This window comes from Podarcis pityusensis, assembly GCF_964106645.2.
Source record: "Podarcis pityusensis genome assembly, chromosome: 2".
NCBI classification, from domain to species: Eukaryota; Metazoa; Chordata; class Lepidosauria; order Squamata; family Lacertidae; genus Podarcis; species Podarcis pityusensis.
Genome location: NC_138029.1, coordinates 113,569,086 through 113,586,461, shown reverse-complemented (window position 1 = coordinate 113,586,461; position 17,376 = coordinate 113,569,086). Strand labels below are relative to the sequence as shown.

The 17,376-nt window shown below is 44.1% G+C and overlaps 1 protein-coding gene and 1 long non-coding RNA gene across 4 annotated transcripts in view; both read left to right on the top strand.

The window, feature by feature from the left end:
* Positions 1 to 17,376, top strand: part of LOC308470213 — a 143,058-nt gene that overhangs the window by 29,989 nt on the left and 95,693 nt on the right. The window lies entirely within an intron of this gene.
* LOC308469777 (zinc finger protein RFP-like) lies at positions 2,618 to 17,243 on the top strand. 3 transcript variants are annotated; one of them, XM_080992711.1, is made up of 8 exons: positions 2,618 to 3,295; positions 5,874 to 5,957; positions 7,001 to 7,231; positions 11,422 to 11,444; positions 11,809 to 11,924; positions 12,540 to 12,566; positions 13,635 to 13,661; positions 15,008 to 17,243. In XM_080992711.1, the coding sequence occupies exons 1-8, from the start codon at positions 2,879 to 2,881 to the stop codon at positions 15,550 to 15,552; spliced, it is 1,470 nt and encodes a 489-aa protein (XP_080848837.1). In that variant the 5' UTR covers positions 2,618 to 2,878; the 3' UTR covers positions 15,553 to 17,243. The 3 variants fall into 3 exon arrangements, with proteins under 3 accessions (XP_080848837.1, XP_080848838.1, XP_080848836.1); XM_080992710.1 differs by having other exon boundaries at positions 2,621 to 3,295; positions 5,868 to 5,957; XM_080992712.1 differs by lacking the exon at positions 12,540 to 12,566 and having other exon boundaries at positions 2,620 to 3,295; positions 5,868 to 5,957.

Sequence of the window (17,376 nt, the reverse complement as noted above, 5' to 3'; positions counted from 1 at the left end):
GCTAGAAGCCTCTGATAGCAATAACCACCATAATTTTTTTTCATTGGTCTTTTTATTTTTATTTTTAATTTATTTATTTATTTTGCTTTAAACAAATACAGATAAATATAAACAACCAAAATTACAAAAGAAAAATCCTTAACAATAATAATAATAATGGAAAAGGTGAAAAAACTACAAAAAAATATCAAAATACATGGCATAGAACATAAGCCATTATGGGAAAGAAAAAGGAAAGAAGGAAGGGGGGGAGAAAAAAGGGGGGGGGGAATGAGCCAAAACACAAGAAGGCTCGTCTATTGTATGCTTCCGTCAAGGTCACAACAGATCATTATTCTTATCAATTCTCTCTATCTGCATTCCATAGAATCCCTCATCTTGGTATCAGGGAACATTTCCCTATGCAGTATCATTCTAAACATAACCAGGTCTTTCTTGGCGAACCCTTAGGGGATAAGGGTCCATTCATCTTTTTAAGCCATCCAAGTTAGTGACCAACACTGGGGAATGCCGTACTTTAACCATGCACAGTACGAAGAAGTACTATATTTTTCCGTGTATAAGACGTAGGATTTTTTATTAAGAAATATTGTTTAAAATTTGGGGTCGTCTTAGACGGGTAGTGCATGGGGGGGGGCGATTGTCATAGCTGTCAACGTTTCCCATTTTTAAAGGGAAATTCCCTTATTCCAAATAGGATTTCTCACAAGAAAATGGAAAAGTTGACAGCTATGCCGATTGTTGGCAGCCGTGAGTAGGAGATACACAGCGGTGATTGGGCGGGTGATTGGTGTATGCGCCAAGGGCTGTTGTTGCGGCAATTGGGCGGGCGATTTGTGGCTGCTGGCGGTGATCAGGCAAATGTTTGTTGACTTCTGTGAGGTGTGCGATTGCAAGCTGCCAGCAATCCCCCCCCCCCAAAAAAGGTCAACAACTCTGGGCAACCTTTCCTTTTTTTTAATAAAAAATTTATTCATTTTTCTTTTTCATTCATTACATACATCTCAAATTCTTAACATTTACTATGTATTCCTTCCCCCCTCCCCTCCAGGGCTTCCCCCAACTTCCGCTTCTGGTTTGTTTCTCCTTTCACCCACTTTGCTACCTCCTAACAGAAAAAGTTATTAATAACATAACATCAAACCTAAAAACATAAAAGTAAAAGTAAATACACTGTAATATTTCTCTATCTTCTACACATTTTCTAATACAAATAATGTGAATGTTTATTTAAATCCTGCCATCAAGTCTATCGACTTTCTTTGTTTCTGCAAGTACAGTGGTACCTCGGGTTAAGTACTTAATTCGTTCCAGAGGTCCGTTCTTAACCTGAAACACCACTTTAGCTAATGGGGCCTCCTGCGGCCGCCACACGATTTGTGTTCTCATCCTGAAGCAAAGTTCTTAACTCGAGGTGGTATTTCTGGGTTAGCAGAGACTGTAACCTGAAGCCTATGTAACCCAAGGTACCACTGTATAATATAAATGGTTCCCATTCTTTTTCCGCCGGGTGACCTTTTTTTCCAACAACTTTGAGGGCACCTGCGGATGTTTGCACCCCCGCGCCACATATGCTTATATATTCTTAATAATAATTTTTTATATGCCTGTTGTCTTTGTCCTGGAGTTTTCTTGGCAGGGATACACCTAAGCCCATTCTGCCCCTTTCTGTGGCATCTTTATGACACTTTGGGGCTGCTTCCAGGTTTGGCGCCATGTGCATCATTCAGTAATTGGTTGTTACCTGTGCTACATCTTCTGGTAGTGGATGCTCATAGTTTAGTTGTGCTGTATGAGGAAATACTCTTTTGCCTGACCTGGCCCTGTGAGTTAAACCACAGAGCCTAGGACTTGCCGATCAGAAGGTCAGCGGTTCGAATCCCTGCGACGGGGTGAGCTTCCGTTGCTCGGTCCCTGCTCCTGCCAACCTAGCAGTTCGAAAGCACCTCAAAGTGCAAGTAGATAACTAGGAACCGCTCCGGCGGGAAGGTAAACGGTGTTTCCATACGCTGCTCTGGTTTGCCAGAAGCAGCTTAGTCATGCTGGCCACATGACCCTGAAGCTGTACGCCGGCTCCCTCGGCCAATAAAGCAAGAAGAGCGCCGCAACCCCAGGGTAGGCCACAATTGGACCTAATGGTCAGTGGTCCCTTTACCTTTAATCCTCTAATGTTCTGCTTCATTTGATCCCCATGAGTTCCAGTATTATTGTTTCCATTTATTAAATTTGTGTATCGCCCTTCATCCGAAGACCTCAAGGCGGCTTGCAGCGTGTTCAACACGCCTGATTTTGCACACACCTTTCATTTCCCCATCGATCCCGCCTTTCTTTCCAACCTAAAAATGCCCAGATGTTGTCACTTCCCTCCTAGGGGGAGTTGTCCCAGCTCCATTATCATTTTGATTGCCCCAAACTATCCCTGTACCTTGAGCAAAGAGCGCCCTACGTCAGGTGCTGTCACGTGTACGCATATATACAGACGAACACACAAACACGTGCACACAGCTCCTTGGGGATCGCAGCAGATCAGCTGGGCGGGGAGGGGATATAAGGTACATCCCCACCCCCAATAAATAAATAAATTGCTAGGATCTGGTGGGTAGCAGAAAATATTCCCGGGAGCCACTCCTAGTTTAAATGAACCTGAGAAAAGATAATGGCTGTTTCTGGAGGAAAAAGATCTACCCCTCCCTCTTAGCCCAAGCCACCCATCTGACAGCAGCAAAAACATCCGGCTAAGCTAAGGCACACCCCTCGGCCCATTGCCGCTCCTCGCTCAGCCAGTCCCGGAGGAGATTCCGGGAAACGGACTGCAAAGTCATTGCATTTGCGATCTGAAGCGAGAACTGTCCTTCTTCCGCTCCCGGGCGAGGCAGCCATGGGCCACCCCGGGGGTCCCATCCAGGCGCTGTGCCTGGAAGCGACCTGCTCCATCTGCCTGGAGTTCTTCAAGGACCCGGTGATCCTCGACTGCGGGCACAATTTCTGCCAGGGCTGCCTGGCCCAGTGCTGCGAGGAGGGGGGCAAAAGCGTCTCTTGCCCCCAGTGCAGGGAAGCCGTCCCTCGAGAAAGCCCCCGGCCCAACTGGCAGCTGGCCAGCATGACAGAAATACTCCGGAAGCTGGAGGAAGAAGGGAGCGGGGCAGAAGCCAAGGAGGGGGGTTTGTGCCAGAAGCACCGGGAGCCCCTGAAGCTCTTCTGCAAGGAGGATCGGGTCCCCATCTGCGTGGTGTGCGACAAGTCCAAGGAGCACCGGGACCACCGCGTGATTCCCATAGAAGAGGTGACCCAGCAGGTAAGAAATCCCTGCTGTGGGGCATTATGGGGCAGTGACTTTGTTTTTCTTGGGGTGGATCTGTGCGGGAAACCACCCGGATCGTAAAGTGGTAGGGGACCACAGAGGTCATCCATCCCAGCCCGCGGCTGCTGCTGCAGGAAATCCACACCTACAACTTCCCTGATAGGTGGGCATGCAGTTCCTGTCCTCTGGAGCAGCTTTCCCTGAACTGGTGCACGCCAGGGGTTTGGGACTACATCTCCCAGCAGTTCTAGCCAGTCAGGGATGATGGGAGATGGGATCTGAAGGGTGTCAGGGTGGCTGCTGTGGCAGGACAGGAAGCAAGTTTGCTCCATCATCTATGTGGCAGGGCTTCAGATATCAGAAGGAGGCCGCCTATTGCTTCGTAACCAGCTCTTCTCTAGGCTAAGCATAACCCTCTCAGAGTTTATATTTATTTTATCACCTTGGCACCCCATTTTTCCTCCAATAAGTTGAAGAAACTGCAGTGGTTCAGAGTTCAGAGTGGTTTAGCAGTCCGTATCTCTTCATAGGGGGTGCTGGGAATTGTAATTCTGGGAATAGGGGGTCTCTTGACAACTCACAGACCCCTTAACAAACTACATCTCCCAGAGTTCTCTGGGGGAAGCCATGCCTGTTTAAAGAGGTATCACAGTGCTTTGACATGTATGCTGTCGATGGCTGTGCTCCAGCGGGCTCTTACGGCGTTTGTCAACATTGCTATATTCATCATCAGCTTTTTAATAATAATAGTAATAATAATAATAATTTATTATTATTTATACTCCGCCCATCTGGGTGGACTTCCCCAGCCACTCTGGGCGGCTTACAACAAAATATTAAAATACAGTAATGCATCAAACATTAAAAGCTTCCCTAAACAGGGCTGCCTTCAGATGTCTTCTAAAAGTCTGGTAGTTGTTCTTCTCTTTGACATCTGGTGGGATGGCATTCCACAGGGTGGGTGCCACTACCGAGAAGGCCCTCTGCCTGGTTCCCTGTAACTTGGCTTCTCGCAGCGAGGGAACCGCCAGAAGAGCCTTGGAGCTGGACCTCAGTGTCCGGGCAGAACGATGGGGGTGGAGACTCTCCTTCAGATATACTGGGCCAAGGCCGTTTAGGGCTTTAAAGGTCAGCACCAACACTTTGAATTGTGCTCGGAAACGTACATTCAGTACACCACACTTCTGTTTGCAGCACAGTCCTACACAGATCTACTCAGAGGTAAGTCCCACTGGTTTCAATGGGGATCACTCCCAGATAAATGAATACAAGACTACAGCTTTATTCTCCTTTTTCCTGGAAGAATTTGTATTGCTTCATTGGGCTTGGTTTGCAGTTATAATCTAAGAGCGCATGCTGTTTTCCTTCCATTCACAAACTTTGGTTGAAGCTGCTCTCTTATAGAGTATAGTTCTTCAAAAGAAAAAAGAGAGAAATCTTCAGGTGTCCATCCTTGAAAAGAAACACCCCTCTTTTTTTGACTTATTTCCCCCCATATTTTCTCCTCTCTCATTTACTCATTTGTTGTTGTTGTTGATTTAATGCATTTTTATTAAAGATTTTCTTGGTTTACAAAAGTATGTGCAATCTCTCTCTCTCTCTCTCTTTCTAAGTAACATTTTTTACAGATCAGTTTCATTTGTTGAGACATTAGGAAGAAGAGGGGGAGGGGGGAAAGGTGGGGTCGGGTCGTGAAGTTTCTGTTATACTTAATATATATGGGGTTTCATGTCAGCGTCGCTTGTGCTGGTTCTCTGCTATTCACTTGTGTTCCTTTGGTGGTGAGAGAGGTTGGGGTTGGCCTAGTGTGTGGTTGTTTGTTTGTGATTGGCTGTGGTGAATTTTGTTTTCATGTGTGAGTGGGGTGGGTGGGTGTTTTGGATCAGGTTACCCATATTGATTTGTAGGCTGTTGGTGGATTTTTGTCATTGTCTTGTTGGGCTGTGTATGTGATAAAGGGGAGCCATACCGGGGTAAAGGCGTCTTCTTCTGTTTGTCCCCGTGTCAGTTTCAGTTTATTGGTTAATTTTTCTAGTAAGGCTGTTTCCCATACTATTTGGTACCATTGGTCCATGCTTACTCCTGACAGGTCTCTCCAGTGTCTGGTTATGGTGTTTCTGGCTGCTGAAAGTAGGTGGGTTATGAGTTCTTTGTGGTGTAAATGGGCACTATTGTATTAGAAGATGTTTAGTAGGGCCAATTCTGGGGTGATTTCTAATGCTCATTTGTGAACATTGAAATGAGAAAGGGTTCAGCGTTACCCTAGTTGTTGTAATAAATACATAACTGCACATTGTGCCTGGGTCTCCAGTTAAGCGTGGCCCAAAAGATGCAACTTGCAAATAAAATGCGGACAAAAATACCTTCTTAAATACCCATTTGAGCAGAGAAGATGTGAAAGGTGCATGTCTCAAAAGAGCTTCCTGATTTATCCAAGGCGAAATATGGAGGACAGGTCGCTAGTCCTGCAGTCATATCAAACATGGCTTTCAAAGGAAATTAATCAGTGGCATCAATAATTCTCCATATAAACATTCTTTCTTTTCTTTTCTTTCTGCTTCTCGAGGAAAAGGCTGAGCTGAAGTGTTTGGAAAAAGAGAGAGAAATTCTTGCGGATCGGAAACTAGCTGAAGAACTGAGAAGCAAAGAATGTCTGGTAAGTTCTTATTCTTAAGGTACAACATTCCCCAAGCTAGAGCAGTTGTTTTGGAGTACAACTCCCATCAGCCCCAGTCTGCGTGACCAGGAGTCAGGGATTATGGCAGATGTAGTGTGTGTGTGTGTGTGTGTGTGTGTGTGTGTGTAATCTCCATATGGAGGACAAGGACAGATTGTAGTCTTTGAGGTTGGGTGTTGCCTACAAGACTCCTCATGCCCCCCAAAGACATCTCAGCCCGGTGTTTCCAGGCTGGCATCTAGCTGAAGAGTCAAGTGTTGACTACGAGCCATTGGCACATTTGCAGGCATCTTTGTAACACAGAGTTGGTCTGCCGATGGGCCTGGTGCCAGAAGCCTGTTCCCCATAGAGCACATCCTGACCTTCCATTCTGTAGACATGGCCAAGTCAACGTAGACATCACTAAGACAGGAGTACAAACATGCCGGGGATGTAGGCTTGGGAGAGCACATCTTTGTCTGGAATTCCATCCTGCCACAACATGCTCAAAATCAGGGGCAGGCAACCTAAGGCCTGGGGGCCAGATGCAGCCCAATCGCCTTCTTAATACGGCCCACGGACGGTCCAAGAATCAGCGTGATTTTACATGAGTAGAATGTGTCCTTTTATTTAAAATGCATCTCTGGGTTATTTGTGGGGTATAGGAATTCGTTCATTTTCCCCCCCCCCCCCAAAATATAGTCCGGCCCACCACATGGTCTGAGGGACGGTGGACCAGCCCACGGCTGAAAAAGGTTGCTGACCCCTGCTCAAAATCTTCCTGACAAAGCACATGTGGAAGGCCTTGAGATGTTTCTCCTACACCACTTGGGAATCACAGGCGGGGAGAGGGTTGGTGCCCCCAGGCCCTGTTTGTGGGCTTCCCGTAGCCACTGAGGTAAACAGGAAGCTGCACCACTTGGCTGACCCAACAGGGCTTTCCTCGCCTTCTTCTCTTCAGGAGTTATACACCTGCATGTAGGAACCAGCCCTCCGTGGTTACGGCCCATCGCTGACAATTTCCGTGTTTCCCTCCCCACCAGACGGAATTAGAATTGGAGAAGCAGAGGGTCGTGTCTGCCTTTGAGCGAATGTACAACTTCCTGGAAGAAATGGAGCTCCTCAGGCTGGCCAAGCTCGAAGGCCTGAAGAAAGAGGTGGAAGTGATCCAGAAGGAAAACCTCACCAGACTCACAGAAGAGATTTCCCATCTCAGTAACCTGATCACTGAAGTGGAGAGGAACTGCCAGCAGCCAGAAAATGAATTTCCACAGGTGAGGCTGAGTTTGGCTCCAGAGGTACACAATAGAAACGTTTTTGCCCCCATTGGATAAGTCCAGATCATGTCCCCTTTCGCTCTTCAAATGACACATACACTCACTTCTGTTACCCACATATGATTGATTATTTTTCTCCCCCCCTTTCTTCTGTTAAATTGTGCCTTCATAGTGGTCGTTTATAGCACCATTTATTGTTGTTTAGTCGTGTCCGGCTCTTCGTGACCCCCTGGACCAGAGCACGCCAGGCACTCCTGTCTTCCACTGCCTCCCGCAGTTTGGTCAAACTCATGCTGGTAGCTTCAAGAACACTGTCCAACCATCTCGTCCTCTGTCGTCCCCTTCTCCTTGTGCCCTCCATCTTTCCCAGAATGAGGGTCTTTTTTTTTTTTTTTAAAGATATTTATTAAAGTTTCAAGAAATACAAAAAAAAATACAGAGTACAAAAAAAGAAGAATAACGTTTTTAAAATATAACAAAAAAAAAAGAATAAAAAGAAAACATACAAAATAAAACAGTTAAAAAGACATTGATTTTCCAAACCTATCTTCCCTACACTTATTTCCCTGGACCTCCTCATACCTCCCTTTTTTGTATTCCAGTTCAGTTTGTTAGTTCAGCAAATCCTTACCATTAAACTTTTACCCAATTGTTAACCTTTTTTCATATCTCTTAAAGCATTACAGCTAAAAACCTCTTAGTTTCTATCCAACATCCTTCTAAGATTCCTTAATTTTGCAATATTTCTGTAAATAGTCTTTAAATTTCTTCCAGTCTTCTTTCACCGACTCTTCTCCCTGGTCTCGGATTCTGCCAGTCATTTCCGCCAATTCCATGTAGTCAATCACCTTCATCTGCCATTCTTCCAAAGTGGGTAGATCTTGTGTCTTCCAATACTTTGCGATGAGTATTCTTGCTGCTGTTGTAGCATACATAAAAAAGGTTCTGTCCTTCTTTGGCACCAATTGGCCGACAATGCCCAGAAGAAAGGCCTCTGGTTTCTACAGAAAGGTATATTTAAATACCTTTTTCAGTTCATTATATATCATTTCCCAGAAAGCCTTGATCTTTGGGTACGTCCACCAAAGGTGAAAGAATGTACCTTCAGTTTCTTTACATTTCCAACATTTATTATCGGGCAAATGATAAATTTTTGCAAGATTGACTGGGGTCATGTACCACCTGTATATCATTTTCATAATATTCTCTCTTAAGGCATTACATGGCGTAAACTTCATACCTGTGGTCCATAACTGTTCCCAGTCAGCAAACATAATATTATGTCCAACATCTTGTGCCCATTTAATCATAGCAGATTTCACCGTTTCATCCTGAGTATTCCATTTCAACAGCAAGTTATACATTCTTGACAGGTTTTTAGTTTTGGGTTCTAACAATTCTGTTTCTAATTTTGACTTTTCCACCTGGAAGCCTATTTTCTTATCCAAATTATATGCCTCCATTATCTGATAGTAATGAAGCCAATCTCTCACTTTATTTTTTAGTTTTTCAAAACTCTGCAATCTCAATTTATCTCCTTTTTGTTCCAAAATTTCCCAATATGTCGGCCATTTGGCCTCCATATTGAGCCTTTTCAGAGCTTTTGCTTCCATTGGTGACAGCCACCTTGGGGTTTTATTTTCCAATAAATCTTTATATCTTATCCAAACATTAAACAATGCTTTCCTAACAATATGGTTTTTAAATGCTTTGTGTGCTTTGACCTTATCATACCATAAGTATGCATGCCACCCAAATACATTGTTACAACCTTCTAAATCCAAAATGTCTGTGTTTTCAAGAAGTAGCCATTCTTTCAGCCAGCAAAAAGCTGCTGATTCATAGTAAAGTTTAAAGTCCGGCAGGGCAAATCCACCTCTTTCCTTGGCATCAGTTAATATCTTAAATTTTATTCTGGGCTTCTTGCCCTGCCAGACAAATCTAGAAATATCTCTCTGCCACTTCTTGAAACAATCCATCTTATCTACAATTTGTAGTGTCTGAAACAAAAACAACATTCTAGGCAATACATTCATCTTTATCACAGCAATACGGCCCAGCAGTGAGAGTTTCAAATTTGACCAGATTTCTAAATCTTTTTTCACTTCAGTCCAGCATTTTTCATAATTATCTTTAAATAAGTTCCCATTTTTGGCTGTCATATTAATCCCCAGGTATTTCACTTTCTTTACCACAGTCAATCCTGTCTCATTCTGAAACCTCTCTCTTTCAATCGGTGTTAAATTTTTCTCTAAAACCTTAGTTTTTAGCTTGTTCAATTTAAAGCCTGCCACCTGACCAAATTCCTGAATTAATTCTAAAACTCTTTTAGTGCTAGATTCTGGCTCCTGTAACGTCAATACTAGGTCATCTGCAAATGCTCTCAGTTTGTACTGTTTAGCTCCGACCTGTATACCTTTAACCAACCGGTCCTTTCTAATCATGTTTAGCAGAACCTCCAGGACCGATATAAAAAGCAGTGGGGAAATTGGGCACCCCTGTCGTGTCCCTTTTTCTATCTTGAATTCTTCCGTGACCACATTATTTACAATTCATTTGGCCTTTTGTTCAGAATATATTGCACCTATACCATTTTCAAAACCTTGGCCTACCCCCATCCCATGTAAGTTCTTCTTCACCCAGAATGAGGGTCTTTTCCAGGGAGTCTTCTCTTCTCATGAGGTGGCCAAAGTATTGGAGCCTCAGCTTCAGGATCTGTCCTTCCAGTGAGCACTCAGGGCTGGTTTCCTTCAGAATGGATAGGTTTGATCTTCTTGCAATCCATGGGACTCTCAAGAGTCTCCTCCAGCACCCTAATTCAAAAGCATCAATTCTTCGGCGATCAGCCTTATTTATGGTCCAGCTTTCACTTCCATACATCACTACTGGGAAAACCATAGCTTTAACTATACGGACCTTTGTTGGCAAGGTGATGTCTCTGCTTTTTAAGATGCTGTCTAGGTTTGTCATTGCTTTTCTCCCAAGAAGCAGGCATCTTTTAATTTCGTGACTGCTGTCGCCATCTGCAGTGATCATGGAGCCCAAGAAAGTAAAATCTCTCACTGCCTCCATTTCTTCCCCTTCTATTTGCCAGGAGGTGATGGGACCAGGGGCCATGATCTTAGTTTTTTTTTAATAATAATAATAATAAATTTTATTATTAATAAACTAATTCATATTAATAATATTAATAAATTGATAAATTAATAAAAAAAAATTTATTTATTTTGATGTTGAGCTTCAGACCATATTTTGTGCTCTCCTCTTTCACCCTTATTAAGAGGTTCTTTAATTCCTTCTCACTTTCTGCCATCAATGTTGTGTCATCGGCATATCTGAGGCTGTTGTTATTTCTTCCGGCAATCTTAATTCCGGCCCAGCCTTTCACATGATGAATTCTGCATATAAGTTAAATAAGCAGGGAGACAATATACAGCCTTGCCGTACTCCTTTCCCAATTTTGAGCCAATCAGTTGTTCCATATCCAGTTCTAACTGTAGCTTCTTGTCCCACATAGAGATTTCTCAGGAGACAGATGAGGTGATCAGGCACTCCCATTTCTTTAAGAACTTGCCATAGTTTGCTGTGGTCGACACAGTCAAAGGCTTTTGCGTAGTCAATGAAGCGGAAGTAGATGTCTTTCTGGAACTCTCTAGCTTTCTCCCTAATCCAGCGCATGTTTGCAATTTGGTCTCTGATTCCACTGCCCCTTCGAAATCCAGCTTGCACTTCTGGGAGTTCTCGAGCACTCTGCTTTTAAACAATCATAGAGAACTTTCAAAAATGTTTTTAAGGTGGGGAAAAAACTAAAGTGGGGAGATTTGGGGCACGGCGCTTCATGATATCGCAAACACTCAGCCGCCCAGTGCTCTGCACGCAACAACTTCTGCTTCCAGCTGGCAGAATTAGCACACACAGCCCAAGCATAATACTCAAGAGAAGACTGTTCACATGACAAGTAATCCCAGGGAGGATTAATTCCTGCTTTTTACAAACCAAGATAAAAAGACCGTTCCCAACTCCCTTTACCAGAAAGGGGAACTCTTCTTGAATCATAAGATTGGAAATAAAGTTGACACAAACGTGGGGAGTGGCATTAATTCCCAGCAGAATAAGAAGCAATCCAGCCTGTGTTGTGTTTCTGCAGCTGAACAGAACTCTTTCTCCCCTTCTTCCCATGCTGTCAGGACATCAAAAAGGTTTTGAGCAGGTAAGTGGCACTTTCTCACTCCTTGAGTCATAGAATCATCGAATTGTAGAGTTGGAAGGGACCCCGAGGGTCATCTAGTCCAACCCCCTGCAATGCAGGAATCTTTTGCCTGAAAAGGGCTCCCTGACTCGGTTCTGCACCCTGGGATTTCCAGCAACAGAGATATCTCCACGGGGCTCTCAGGAATCTGTGAACCATTTTGTGGGACGTGTCTGTTGGAGAAGATGTCTCCTTAGGTTTCAGAGGAGCTCCATATGGGGCGAACCAGGGAATGGATCCGTCTCCTCAGGATAGCTCTCCTCAGAGGAGTTTGCCTGGGCAGAGGCCATGGCAGACTTCTCCGTTTTGCCTGCTTCCCCTGCAGATATGAGAAAGGGCAAGTGAGACAGCTGGTGGACCTTTCTCCAGGACTGGAAGAGAAGTTCAGGATTTACTCTCAGACGAATTCCGCTCTGGAAGAAGCTATGGAGAAATATAAAGGTATTGGTGGTAGTCATAGGATCTGAGGGGAGGAGGCTGGGTGTAGTCCTTTGAGAGGCTCCTAGCTCTGGGCTGGATGTGAGAAAAGAGAGGCCTTCAATGAAAAGGAAGTGGTTCTCCTCCTGTGGTTCCTCCAGACGTCTGGACTGGCGTCCCAATAAATATTGTCCCCTTCTGTTCCATTCCACTTTGGTGGATCTTTTGAGGAGCTTGCATTAAAGGCAAGCTGGTTGCTTTCCTCACAAAATAATCTGTGGGCATCAGGGTGGAAGAATCTCGTCTCCCACCATCCATATCTGTTTCTGAGGAGAAGAAATGTAGCTTGATGCCATTGCTCTCTTGAAAGGCACCTGGCGGGGCAAGAAAGAGCCTGTGGCAACTTAAAGATCAAAAGATATATTTATTTTGTGGTTCTTCAGTCCGTGAAAGCTTCGGCCAGAATAAATAAATGGGTTGGTCTGCAAGGTGCCACAGGACTCCTTCAACGTTTTACTTAATTTTGTGTAAGTGAGTTTTCAGTTCTTTTTTTCTTTCTCTCTCGCATGAATTTACACATTGCTATCTACAGTATATGGTGGTCTGAGTAAATTTGTCATCCTTTTCTCCACATGGCAGAATCTCTGGAGGAAGCAGTAAACAAAGGTAGTTTTCTGGGAATGTACGGGAAGGGAAATTTTGATGGGAGATGGTGCTTGAGATAGAGGTTGCTTCCACACTGGAACGTGGGCTGTGGTTCTCCTTTTCCAAAAGTGAAACTATAATTCGTTCTTCATGACCAGTTCTCTAAAGCTTATACACAAATAACTCCTGTTCAACAAAGGTTCCTTGCAATATGAATTACCGTATTTGTCGCTCTATAAGACGCACCAGACCATAAGGCGCACCTAGTTTTTGGAGGAGGAAAACAAGAAAAAAAATATTCTGAATCTCAGAAGCCAGAACAGCAAGAGGGATCGCTGCACAGTGAAAGCAGCGATCCCTCTTGCTGTTCTGGCTTCTGGGATAGCTGCGCAGCCTGCATTCGCTCCATAAGACACAAACACATTTCCTCTTACTTTTTAGGAGGGAAAAAGTAAGTCTTATAGAGCAAAAAATACGGTAGAAGTTTTCTCTTTGCAAGTTCTGCTTTTTTGTTGCCTACTGATTAGTGTGGCTGGGAGATCAGAGATTAATTGTTTATTAGCTGGCTTCTGTTACTCATCAAGTAGTTGTTTTAGAGATCCAGATTCCATGCACTATTTTTTCTGTTTCTGTTTTGATAGAGAAATAGCACTATTTCATTGAGAACGGGTGAGAGGGAGAGAGAAGGAAAAGTCTTAAGACCCAGAGAAGAGAAAATCTGGGGCATTTAACCACTAATCCTACAAAACACCCAAAGAAACAATAAAACAAGCAGAACAGGAATCTTTTAATTAAAGTCACACTAGTCTTTCAAAGCCTCAAAAGTGCTCTGTCTGTCCATACTGTTTTATCATAAAAATGATCATAAAAAAACCAATGAAAAATTGGGTGTACAGCAAAGAAAACACTGGAATGCAACTATTTAGCAACAATGACAGATTCTCCATAAAGACTGAATGAACAAAGGATAGTAATTTAAGAAACAGGGGGGAAAGACCTCTTGAAACATTAAATGATAGACCACTCTATGTATGATGGTGTCTGATTTAATTTGTCTCTCTTTCCCCCTCTCTTTCCCCTGCACAACAGAGTCTCTGAATCAAGACTTGTACAAAGGTAACTATATGCATAGAACTAAAAATAAAATAAAATAAAAAAGTGGGAAACTTTTGATGGGGGATGGAGGCTCAGCAGCAACCCCACACTGAAGTATTTAATTGAGTTGTGTCAGGTCAGGGCTGGGGTCCTCCAGGCGCTGTCAGACTCCAACTCCCATCAGCCCCAGCCAGCATCATCAATGCTAGGGCGTGATGGGAGTTGTAGTCCAAAACATGGAAGGCATCAGGTTGGAGAATGATATCCTCCAGAGCTTTCAGATGCCCCAGCCAGCATGACTGTAATGACTGGTGGAAGTCCTACAAATCTCCTGAGGGCACCAGGTTGCCAAAATCTGGTCTGGAGAAAGGAGACATTATGAGAAGTGGGGGTGGGGAGGACCAAAGCAGACCTCAAGGCCTCTCTTATCTGGCCCCCTCCAGACTCTCCCTAGGCAAACACCTATCACTGGCCTTCCCTGAGTGTGTTTGCCTGGCTAGAAGGTGTCCGTCAACTGCCATAATGCCTCTTGCATGCCTAGATGAAGATGTGTGTGTGGAGGCCTTTGGTTTTTGCAAGGCTGGAATGTCACCTAGTGTGGAGGTCAGAGTTGCATCTGCTACCCTGCCCACTTTCCCATTTGACCCCACCCACCACTGGCCTCTGGAAGGTTGCCCAGGATGAAATGTGGCCCTCAGAAGCTGAAAAAGGTTTCCCCAGATCCGCTCTAGCCTCTGAGACTAGTCTTTCCAAGGATTTAATACACCTTGCTCTTCTTTCTATCTATCTATCTATCTATCTATCTATCTATCTATCTATCTATCATCTATCTATCTATCTATCATCTATCGATCTATCTATCATCTATCTATCTATCATCTATCTATCTATCTATCATCTATCTATCTATCTATCTATCTATCTATCTATCTATCATCTATCTATCTATCTATCATCATCTATCTATCTCTATCTGTCATCTGTCTATCTATCTATCTATCTATCTATCATCTATCTATCTATCTATCTCTATCTATCTATCTATCTATCTATCTATCTATCTATCTATCTCTATCTATTTATCTATCTATCTATCTATCTATCTATCTATCTATCCACACCCTGCTTCTATCTATCTGTCTATCTATCTATCTATCTATCTATCTATCTATCTATCTATCATCTATCTATCATCTATCTATCATCTATCTATCTATCAATCTATCTATCTATCATCTATCTATCTATCTATCTATCTATCATTTATCATCAATTTATCTATCCACACCCTGCTTCTTTCTATCTATCTATCATCTATCTATCCACACCCTGCTCTTCTTTCTATCTATCTACCTTCCCCTCTGCAGTGAATTTCACTCTGGATCCGGACACCGCAAACCCCTTCCTCATCCTTTCCGAGGACCTGAAGAGCGTGAGAAGAGGGAGTCGATACCAATCCGTGCCCGACAACCCCGAGAGATTCGACATCATGATGAGCGTGCTGGGCCGCGAGAGATTTGCTTCGGGTTGGCACTGGTGGGAGGTGGAGGTGGAGGAAAATTTGGGGAGGTGGGCCGTGGGGGTTGCGAGAGAGTCCGTGAGGAGGAAGGGGCAGGTCCGCATAAGCCCCAACGAGGGGTTCTGGGCTGTGGGGAAGTCATTCCACAACAGCCACGACTTAACCTCCCCGTGCCAAATTCTGGCTTTCACATCCCCAAAGCCAACCCCCTTGATCCTGAGGCGTAACAAGCTCAGGAAGATCCGAGTGTCCCTCAGCTACGAAGAGGGTTGTGTGGAGTTCTTCGACGTCGATTCGGACGACCTGATCTTCGCTTTCCAGCTGGCCTCGTTCTCTGGGGAGAAGATCCTCCCCTTTTTCCGGGTGTGGAGAGGGGTCAGGTTGAAGTGCTGAATTCTAAGGGCGAATCTTCCCCCATCTCAGCTACAATAACTTCCACCATCCTGAAAGGAGGTGACGTTCTAGCGCTTTATTTGCACCCAGGCAAGGAGCTTACGGTCTTAGCGGCTTCCCAGCAGTAATGGTGTCTCCCAGTCCTAGATCTTAACTTCCATCGGCGATGAGAAAAAACAGAATCAGTGTAAAAACATAAATCAAACAGGTGGGATTAGAGACTCCCTACACTGGGCATGGGGAACCAGTGGCCCTCCAGAGGGTGCTGGGCTCCAGCTTCCCTCAGCCCCAATTAGCATGGCGAATGATGAGGGATTATGGGAGTTGTAGTCCCAACAACTGGAGGGTCAGAACCTCCCCAACCCTGCCCTACAGCTTCAGTCCTGGCTGTTATTTAAAACCTTTTCTTGCCCCAGCTATATATTTTTGGCAGGGCCTTTAGAAGACACACCAAAGGGGGAAAAGTTCAGCTATGGTGGACTTCTGTTTATTAATGATTCCACTTTTCTACCATAAGGCGGCTTGTATGGGATTTGTAGTAGTCGCCCACAGATCAGGTGAAGAGCTGCTTGACTTCAACTCGTGCCCTTCAGTTACTGCAGCTCCATCGATTGAATCTTGCCATTCAGGAGTCAAAGCGGGAAAACTTGGTCCTGCCTCTGGAGAGGGGAGGTGCATCTGCCTCAACCTAAGATGGGGAATCTTGATTCCCATCAGCCCTTGTATTGCAAATCAGGCTTTGTAGGAGTCCAATGACATTGAGTTCCCCTATTCCCTGCTAGGAATTGAACTGCAACTGGAAACCAGAAGTGATGAGTGTGGGTGAAGCTTTTTGATAATATATCTTTGGGGCCAGGTAATGTGCTAAGCTTTCTGGAGGCCATTTTTGTTCTGATGGCAAGTTAGACAGGAGCCCTTTGTGAGCATTGACAAGAGGACAAGGCGTAGAGATCAAGCCAATTAGGTGATGGTAGCTTTTTCCTTTCCCCCCCAATAAATTTTTATTATTCTCTTTACACAATCATTCTTACAATACAATACATTAATCAACATATAAACATTTTTGCTCTGCCGAGCTTGCAACTTCCCTCCTTCCCTTCAGCCGGTATCCCTTATCAAATCCAATCGCGTATTTTAACCTTTTACTTCTTATCTGCATTGTAGGAGTTATATCAGTCCTGCTAGTGTCTTTTAAGTTTTACAGTTATCCTTTAAGTACCATATTTTTTGCTCTATAAGACTCACTTTTTCCCTCCTAAAAAGTAAGGGGAAATGTGTGTGTATCTTATGGAGCGAATGCAGGCTGTGCAGCTATCACAGAAGCCAGAACAGCAAGAGGGATCACTGCTTTCATTGCGCAGCGATCCCTCTTGCTGTTCTGGCTTCTGAGATTCAGAATATTTTTTTTTTCTTGTTTTCCTCCTCCAAAAACTAGGTGCGTCTTGTGGTCTGGTGCATCTTATAGAGCGAAAAATACGGTATACAATAAATTTACTCCCATAGCTTTTTCCATAGCGCAGGGAATGTGGAGACATTTCCATCTTTAAAATCAGAGGTACCTCCGTCTTTGAGATGGACCTTAATTTGCAGACATCTTCTATTTGTGCTGTTTTCTCCTGCGTATCACTGGCATGTTGTTTACAGTGCCAAGTCCTGTAGCATAACATAAATAAAAATCAGCTTGGCAAACACTTCTGACAATCTTAGGCTTTTTTCGCTCTCTGATTATGCTTAGGGGGGGGGGGGGGGGAGAGACTGGAAGCTACGTACTTCCTGCAATAGTTTTGCTTCTAATTTTCAGTTGTTTGGAGGCTGGGAATGTAA

Excerpts from the sequence above, each read along its gene's own strand:
- LOC308469777 (XM_080992710.1), top strand. The coding sequence starts at position 2,879 with ATGGGCCACCCCGGGGGTCCCATCCAGGCGCTGTGCCTGGAAGCGACC. Across the intron at positions 3,296-5,867 it reads TAGAAGAGGTGACCCAGCAG|GAAAAGGCTGAGCTGAAGTG; the intron begins GTAAGAAATCCC and ends CTGCTTCTCGAG. Across the intron at positions 13,662-15,007 it reads GAATCAAGACTTGTACAAAG|TGAATTTCACTCTGGATCCG; the intron begins GTAACTATATGC and ends TCCCCTCTGCAG.